The 9408-nt window shown below is 49.9% G+C and overlaps 1 protein-coding gene across 1 annotated transcript in view; it reads left to right on the top strand.

Moving 5' to 3' along the window:
• The first annotated feature begins 2411 nt into the window (after positions 1 to 2411).
• The window catches only part of LOC116839626 (uncharacterized), a 13682-nt gene continuing 6685 nt past the window's right edge, over positions 2412 to 9408 (top strand). The window contains exons 1-3 of the mRNA XM_032805737.2: positions 2412 to 2893; positions 6507 to 6608; positions 8311 to 8412. Of these exons, the coding sequence (XP_032661628.1) occupies positions 2842 to 2893; positions 6507 to 6608; positions 8311 to 8412 (256 nt within the window). The 5' untranslated portion in view covers positions 2412 to 2841. The remainder of the gene's footprint in view (positions 2894 to 6506; positions 6609 to 8310; positions 8413 to 9408) is intronic.

Raw genomic sequence — 9408 nt, 5'->3', positions numbered from 1 at the left:
CACACAAACAGAGCTGCTGGGATCCCCCACCAACACGCACACACACACACAGCTGCTGGGATCTCCCTCACCTTCCAGTACACACACTGAGCTGCTGGGATCCCCCCCCAACACACACACACACACAGCTGCTGGGATCCCTCCCCCTTCCAACACACACAGAGCTGCTGGGATTCCCCCCCCTCCCGCCCCAACACACACACAGCTGCTGGGATCCCCGCCCCAACAAGGCACTTTGCACCCCCAGCGGCACTGCTCGCCCCCTTCGCGGGGGACACTGCGGCAGTGCCCGGAGCAGAGGAGACTTGGGCAAGGTCAGGGAGTGGCTCAGCGGCACAGCCAGGGCTAGAGTGAATTTTTAGCACTTGTCTACATGGGGAAGTTTATTGGCCCAGCCAGGCTGGCATGGGTCCCCCCCACCCCGGGTGGCCCTGGGCTGCTGTGGTCCACCCCGCTGCTGCCAGGCTGTCGGTACTAATAGGTAAAGGAACTAGGGGTGCACTTGCTCCCCTGGGTTCCAGTGGTTTCCATCACATACAGGGTTTACAGTAAGTGGCCAACAGCACCCCAGTGGGCACCGCTGCACCGGCGGGGGCACCCCTGTGGGCACCGCTGCACCGGCGGGGGCACCCCTGTGGGCACCGCTGCGGGTACGCTGTGCTGTATGTAGCTAGGTTGGTGCAACTCCCCCTGCGGACTCCTGCGCCCCATAAGAATGGCTTTTTCTGACTGACTGCAGGCAAGTCTCATCTTACGCGGGGCTTCCGTTCCGTGGTTAGCGCCTGAAGCGAAACACTTACTGAGTTGAATGGCAGGCGGAATCGCTCGCACTACAGATGCAGTTTTTATATTGGTATTTTTCTTTTTTTTCCTGTTTTTGCCAACCGCGTAAAGCTAAATTCCTGCATGTTAAATGCGCCTAAGATGCAACTTGCCTGTACAGTGTGGTTGTAGCCCTGTGGATCTCAGGATATTAGAGAGCCAAGGCGGGTGAAATGGTGTCGGCTACACACTAAAAGTCATGGCCTGAGCATAGACATTGGATTTATGGCTTATTACAACAATCTGTGGCCCCCTCTTTTTGTCCTGGGACTGCAGGGGTTTTAATGGGCCCTTACAACGTGTGGTAACTACTGCGTCCTCCCCACCTTGCATTAGGCCAGGATGCTGGCAGCCCCCCAGAAGAGCTCTGTATTACCTCCCCCGCCTTGTTGGTCCGATTCAGCTTCTGTCGCCTGCAAAGTGCCCTAAGGTAACCGGGGGCAGCACTCTGATTTTGGGGGTAAGAATGTCCATGCGGGGACTTACCCCGAAGAACTGTGCCAGCAAACTGCCCTACAGACTAGTTCTTAGCCCATTGGACTACCTGCTGGGCAGGAAAGCTTAGAGCAGCCTTATCCCTAGGACACATGTAAGAGGAGGATGCACACCCCCTGCGCAGGGACTAGCACCATGGAAACAGTGCTGTCTGGTCCCGCACTTCATTCCCCTCTGTGAAAGGTGTGAGGGTGCATGATTGCAGGGGTGTGTGTGTGTGTGTGGGGGGGGTGTTGGGGTGGACGCAGGGGGGTGTGGGCTTGTGTGAGACAGACCCTGGCCGTGTTCATAGGGACAACAGGGCTCAAAACAGGGTATCCCAAACAGGGAAACAAAAGCTCTCATTCAGCCTGTGACAGGGGCCAAATAAAAGCCCTGCCACTTCCTGGGCCCCAAGGGCAAGGGCTGGTCTCCCCACGCACCAGGGCAGCGACCCCTTTCATATTTCCCCCTTTTATGCCTGGCAGATTAGCAAGCCCCCTACTGCCCTGGCTCCGCAGCATGGTAACCCTTCCCGCCTCCCTAGGCCTTGAGCTACAAGGGGCTAAGACCAACTCAGCTGCCCAGAGACTTCTGTGGGACCCAGCTGATCTGCTCGTCTGACCCCCTGTACAGCACAAGCCAGCGGACTCCCCCAGCGTAATGCCCAGAGCTGTTTTTCCCCAGAAAAACGGTTATTCGGGCACAGGGGTCGGTTGCTAGTGGAAGGCATGGGAGTGTGTCACTTGGATCCGGGCCTCTCCTGCCTGTGCAGAGATCATTTGGAGTACAAGGTGCTGAGCCCATCACACGCTTTGCCTTTCAGGTGCACTCCTTGCTTCCTGGGGTCCCCTTAGCTTGTCCCTCCGGGGAGGTGCTGGGAGATGGCTGGCGGTACGGTCTGGGGTCGTGCTTAAAGGAGAGTTCAGAGAGGCTGGTTTCTGCCGAGTGAGGGTCCCGTTTGGCCCTTTCAGTGGGCTCCGGATAGTCTGTGTAATGATCAGGCTGGCTTCCACGTTCGGGGGTCCCCAAATGATACAGAGTCCTAGTGGATTCGTGGCTTTACAAAGAGAATGACAAGACCACTCACCTTCCTCATGGCACACTGGCTGGCTGTGCAGTCAGAGCCACTGGCTGCTAGGCCGCGGGCCGGGTAGTGACTGGTCAGCGGGTATATGGAAGGAACTGGCAGCTCCCAGCCCAGGTCCTAGTGTCCCATGAGTAGTAGCCCCTGCAGTTAGCTCTAACTACCCGCCTCACAGCACCCTGAGACGAGAAACAGACTGGCCCTTGCACCAGGGACCCCCACTTGCCCCATTTCCTCTGCTTCCACTGCCTAAGGCTGGGCACGTGTGGCTGCCACTGCCCTTGCTGAGCTGCCGTGCGAGCAGATGGCGCAGTGGTTGGAAATGTGCATGGTTCTGCTGAGACGGGCGAAACGTTACGTTGGAATGTGGCGCATCCCTCTGCCACGCTCGGGGTTTGTGCTGCTTCTAATCCCTGCCTCTTTCTCCAGGGTGAAAGGGGAAGGGCTGAGCAGGAGTCATGGATTCTCAGGATGCGGAAGGGGAGGAAACGCCGGCCAGCGCCTGTTCCGGTGAGCAATGGGAATTCAAACAGCTGGGGAAGGAATGGAAATTATGCTAGTTTGGCTTGATTTGTTCTTGACAAATCCATGCCGACTATTCCTTATAAGAATGGCCATACTGGGTCAGACCAAAGGTCCATCCAGCCCAGTATCCTATCTGCCAACAGTGCCCAGTGCCAGGTGCCCCAAAAGAAAAGGACAGACAGGTTATCATTAAGTGATCCCTGCCCTGTCACCCAATCTCAGCTTCTGGGAAACAGAGGCCAGGGACACCATTCCTGCCCATCCTGGTTAATAGCCATCAATGGACCGATTCTCCATGAATCTATCTAGCTCCCTTTTGAACCCTGTTATACTATTGGCCTTCACGACACTCCTCTGGCAAGGAGTTCTACAGGTTGACAGTGCGTTGCGTGAAAAAATGCATTCTCCTGTTTGTTTTAAACCAGCTACCTATTAATTTCCATTTTGGGGCCCCTTTTTGTGATGTTGTGCAATCATTATTATGTTAATAAAATATTGTAATGAGTGAAAATATGTAAGTGGGAATATACTTCTGCAAAAGTCTTCTTGTAAGGTATCATTACAAAAGCTTATCTGCTGAGCTGTGGTCATCATTTGCTATAATGTATCACTCTTGTATTCTTGGACTAGAATAATGAAATATAACTCTGGGGCCTATTGTTAATTATACAAAGTTAGTGGGCCATTAATGGTGGTTTGGAATTTTTGATGGACTCCCTTTAACCAGTGGGCAATTGACTAGGATGGCTGTCTGGTTGCATGCAAGGCCTTCCTGTGGTCACGGTGGGAGGATATGAAGGCTTGAAGTGCATTTCATGTATAAAGCAGCCAGAGAATCCTGTGGCACCTTATAGACTAACAGACAGTTTGTGGAGCGTGAGCTTTCAATGTGTGTATATACCCACTTCGTTCAGACGCAGGTAGTGCGAAATTTCCAGGGGCAGGTATATTATATATATATGCCTAGCAAGGCAAGCTAGAGATAACGAGGTTAGTTCAATCAGGTAGGATTGGGGCCCTGTTCAGCAGTAGAGGTGTGAAAACCCAAGGGAGGGAAATACTGGTTCTGTTAATTTGGCATAGCCACATTCACAGTCTTTTGTTAGTCAGAGCTGATGGTGTCAAATTTTGCAGATGAACTGAAGCTAACAGCAGTTTCTCTTTGAAGTTCTTGGTCCTGAAGTTTTTTTGCTGGCAGGATCCACCTGAAGGTTCTGCTATAGTGTTGGCCAGGAGGTTGAAGTGCTTCTCCTAACGCGTTTTTGTATCATTTGCCATTCCTGAATATCATGATTTGTGTCCATTTATTCCTTTTCCGTAGTGACTGTCAGTTTGGCGATGTTACATATGCAGAGGGCATTGCTGGCATTATGATGGCGTTATATTACATTGTGTGGACGTGCAGGTGATGATAACCAGCTTGATGTATTGGCTGATCTGGGTTAAGGGGCGTCCTGTGATTGGTGTCGCTGGTGTAGATATGTAGGCAGAGTGTTGGCATCTGTGGTTTGTTGCCATGTGGATTTGGTTCCTGAGCTAGAGTTACATGGTACGGTGTGCACGTTGCTGGTGAGAATTTGTTGTTCAGTGTCTTGTGGGCAAGGATTGGCTGCCACGCCTAAGACTGTGAAAGTTGGGATCATTGTCCAGGATGGGTTGTAGACCCTGATTTATGCACTGGAGGGTTTTAGCTGGGGGCTCTTATGTGATGGCCAGTGGGAGTCCTGTTGGTTTCTTTTCTTGGGTTTGTCTTGTAGTAGGAGGCTTCTGGGTTACTAATGTCTGGCCTCTTTGAATCTCTAGTTTCCTAATTCCTCGTGCAGGTTTATGTAGTTTTGAGAATGCTTGGTGGAGTTTTGTATGGTGCTTAGTCTCTGTCTGAGGTTAGAGCAGATGCGGTTGTACCTCAGTGCTTGCTGTAGACAATGATCATTACTGAACTGGAATCCATCTTTAACCGCTTGTCTTTCCATTGAGAAGAAGTGGTGGGAACCCAGAGAGGACAAAAGGATTCCTGCCTTATGCGAAAGTTATATATAAGGGTGGAATGCAGAACAAAGGTGGAGAGGAAGCCATCTATGATGGAAATTCCCTAGCTAACCAACCTGGTGGAAGCAAAGCTGCTACCAAGAAGGAAGATTGTGCCAGGCCTGAAAGTGTCCAATTGAGGGGAAAAAATTACTGAAAGCATTTCTAAGGGTAGAGTGATGATCTGTATTCAGTTTGTCTAGACATTAGATTTCGGTTATTTTATTTTTATTTTGCTTGCGTAATTACTTTGTCTTTCTGTTTACTACTTGGAATCACTTAAATCCTACTTCCTGTTATTAAAAAATAACTTTTTACTGATTGAGAGTATGTATAATACCTGGGCTATGGGAGGTGGGGCCAACAAAATCCTGTGCATATCTCTCTTCAGTGTTATAGAGGGGTTGAAGATTGAGATTACTTTGCATTAAGCTTTGATACAGGGGTAAAACAGATTTATTTGGGTTTAGACCCCATTGGGAGTTGCGCATCTGAGTGCTAAAGACAAGTACACTTCTGTGAGCTGTTTTCAGGTAAACCTCCAGCTTTGGGGCAAGTAATTCTGACCCTGGCTCTTTGTTGGAGTAGACGGGAGTATTGGCTCAGCAAGACAGGGCGCTGGAGTCCTGAGCTGGCAGGGAAAGCAGGGGCAGAAGTAGTTTTGGCACATCGGTTGGCAGCCCCCAGGAGGGTTTCTGTGATCCAACCCGTCACAGCTCCTTGTTCTTGTATTATGAGAAGGAGTAAATAACATTTCCTTATTTACTTTCTCTCTGCCACTCGTGATTTTAGAGACCTCTATCATATTCCTCCTTAGTCGCCTATTTTCCAAGCTGAGCCATTCCATACCCCTAATAATTTTTGTTGCCCTTTTGTGAACCTTTTCCAATTCCTATGTATCTTTTTTGAGATGAGGCATCCACATTTGCACGCAGTATTCAAGATGTAGGTGTACCATGTATTTATATAGAGGCAATATATTTACTGTTTTATTATCTACTCCTTTCCTAATCGTTCCTAGCATTCTGTTCACTTTTTTGACTGTCGCTGCACATTGAGTGGATGATTTCAGAGAACTGTCGACAATGACTCCATGATCTCTGTCTTGAGTGGCAACAGCTAATTTAGACCCCATCATTGTATATGTGTAGTGGAGATTATATTTTTCAATGATCCTCCAGGTGCTTACAAATTGATTGTTCAATCATTTGCTTCAGTATCTTTCCAGGCATTAAAATTAGACTGACTGGTCTATAATTCCTGTGTTCCTCTTTTTAAAGAGGAATTAAATTCCTTGTTCCTCTTTTTAAAGATAGGTACTGTTGGGTCTTCTCCAGTCTTCTGGGACCTCTTCTGTCCTCTGTGGGTTCTCAGAGATCATAGCTAATGGCTCCAAGATTGCTTCAGCTAGTGCCCCAGGTGCTCTAGGATGAATTTCAGCACCCAAATACATCTAACTTATTTAAATAATCTTTAACCTGCATTTTGAGAATATGGAACTGGCAGCTTTTGAGAATTCAGGGAAAAGATGGATGTGATGGTAAAACTTTTTCTGCTCTCCTTTGCTCAGGATATCGTGCTCCCCGACTGGACATCTCAATAAAGGTTGAAAGGGAGGATGAGCCCCAATTCACAGATGCCCCGGACGTCACTGAGGGAGTGGTCCCCCAGGGTGAGTGATTCCATTGTAATGGGACTGGCAGCTTGCTGGAAAACATCCCTCGCTTTACGCATTGCACTATTCATTAATAATCACATGCAAACGCTTATTGCTGCTTGGCAGAGGCAGAAACATTTGTGAAAATTGTCCTTGATGTTTTTGTATTGAAATATTCCTACCGCTCTGTAAAACTGGTCAAAACACAATTTGCTGGCCCAGGGGGTGGAATCCTCCAATATTTGCAAAACATTTTTCATCTAAAAATTTCAACCAGCTCTTCATACAGTCCGGAACAAACAGAGAACAAACTTGGACCAGTTTTCCCGCTGAATTGCTGGAGCTGTTCTGACTGAAAATGCTCGAAGAAATGGGTGAAAGTGAATTGCTTTGTAGGAATTTCATGGAACATCAATCTGGTTTCCTTCTCGCTTCTGAACTTCTCTCTTCCAAAGAGGATGTTTGGGGGTGGGAGGTGGTCGCTTTTTAGGATGCACCTTACGAAGTGGAAGAGTCTCAAAAAAACGTCCTCTTCTCTAGCCCTTCACATTCCTGGGCATAATTTTAGGAGGAAGAGGTGGTCATAGAATCATAGACTATCAGGGTTGGAAGAGACCTCAGGAGGTATCTAGTCCAACCCCCTGCTCAAAGCAGGTCCAATTCTGCTACCTTCCCCAACCCCAAACTTTTAGCCCCCAGCTCTCTCCCTCCTCCACTACAATAGAACCCCTATTTTGTGAACATTGATCATGTGAATGGCTGGTTATTGAGCCATTTTTCTGCCGCCAAATGTGACTTCAGTCCTTTGGCCAACGTTCCAACAGCTGGACAGCTTTTGGAAAAAAACAAGGTTTGGTGGCAAAGGAGAAGTGCACATCTCTCAGACAAATTAAAAACAGATGCACTGTACAGAGTTACCATTTGTTATGTATGCTGTAATTGAATGATTAATCGATTAATTTATGCACCGGACCCACTGTAACTGAGATGTTCAATGATTAACTCCTCACTCACCAATTCATTCATAAAAACACGGTTCTTCTGTATTTGGCTGGGCAGGCAGGAGTAGGCTGCATTGGCAACATCCAGGTGCCTGAGGTTGCTCTGTCCTTCTGCTGGACAAGCACCCAGCTGTGGCCTGAAGCTGCTGCTCTCTCCTAGGGGCTACAGCTCCAAAATCCCAGGCCCCTGTTGCTGACTTGCCCAGGGAGCATCCTGAAGACGGGTCTCTGCTGCTGTTCAGTCAGAGATCCCCAGTACCTGCTCCTGGTCCCCACCTTGGGCTTGTTATGGAGTGAGGCGTGATGGCCACTGGGCATGATGCCAGGGGCAGGTCAGTGGTGACTCACTGGGCAGGGCACCAGGCCTCGTGTGCTCAACCAGGTACCCTGGGCTTCAGACGGGGCGTGTGTAACGGGCACCCCTCTAACTCCTTGTATTTTCATGGAGCTGCCGCCCCGAGCTCCCTCCAGCCTGGGATCTGCAGCTGGGCTGCTGCTCGAGCTGCCTGCCATCCACCCTGCAGAGCGGCTGGTGCAGTCTGGGCTCCTGGCTGGGTGCTGGGGCTATTAACCCATGAGCTGTTAGGTCAGCCGAACCCTGCAGGCTGATGGTTGGTATGGATATCCTGGCTTAAGCCTGGCTCTCCCACCTGTTGGTGAGCCCATGGGGGATGGGGACATTTTCATCATGTTGATTATTTCTCTTTTGTCTGTAGGGTATCCAGGTGCCAAAAGTGACTTAGTAAAGACAGAAAGAAGCAAACACATGGATGTGCTGGACTCTGCAAAGAGACAAACTACCTGCAAGAACTCCACAGGTGAGGGAATAGTGTCCCATTTCCTGGGTAGCGCTCATAGTGCATCGCAAACTCCGCATACGTAGATTGCTTGGCCACTGCCTGATATGCAACCGCTTCTGGGGTAGAACGTGGTCATCACTGTGTAACAGTGATACTACGCAGCTCTGTCTAGGAGGGCAGGAGCATAGGACTGGAAGAGACCTCCTGGCTCGTGGAATCCAGCCCCTGCCATCGCAGGCAGCCCCGCCACATCATCCCCTTTACACAGCTCCACTTGGAAGCTCGTTAGACTGTTTGCCTAGGTGGCCCGTTCTCTCCCTGCAGTTCTGACTGCACAAGTCAGGAAGCAAGATCATGCTGGGTCTCTCACAAACCCTAGTCATCCCTTACATCCTGGTTTTAAGTGGGGCCCCTCACACAGAGCTATTCAAATCCATCAGGATTAGATCATCTCCCTTTTTATTTACCCACATCTGTCACTTCTTAGTGACATATGTCAGTCATGAATTTTCCCTCACTCCCAATAGCCTTCCAATGGGTGACCCTGCTTTCGACTCTCCTGTCCCCTCCAGGATATAACTGTTCAGAAGTCTGGGTCGGTTTCCTTTGCCACCCAGCTGAAGTTAATGGGATGTAAGTCAGACATCCTGGGCAGAATCAGTCGCTGGTGTAAGCAGTGATGAGCTGCCGTAATATTAACAGGTTCCCTCCTCCTCACCTCATGAGGGGGTCGTCCCCCCCCCCTCCATGTTCCTTGACACTCCCCTGGGAACCCCTGACTGCCCCATGCAGCCCTATCCAACCCCTCCTCTCATTCTTGATGGCCCCCCGGACCCCTGCCCCATCCAATCCCTGCTCTCGATCTTGATGGTCCCCCGGGACCCCTTCCCCATCCAACTACCCCTTCTCTCTGTCCCTGACTGCCCTCACCACCTCATCCAACCCCTGCTCCTTCCTGAATGCCCCCTGAGACCCTTACCCCCATTCAATGCCCCTGTTCCCTGCCCTCTGACT

This window comes from Chelonoidis abingdonii, chromosome 1 (genome assembly GCF_003597395.2).
Source record: "Chelonoidis abingdonii isolate Lonesome George chromosome 1, CheloAbing_2.0, whole genome shotgun sequence".
Classification (NCBI taxonomy): Eukaryota; Metazoa; Chordata; order Testudines; family Testudinidae; genus Chelonoidis; species Chelonoidis abingdonii.
The sequence above is the reverse complement of the archived record's forward strand: the minus strand, read 5'-3'. Positions and strand labels throughout refer to the sequence as shown.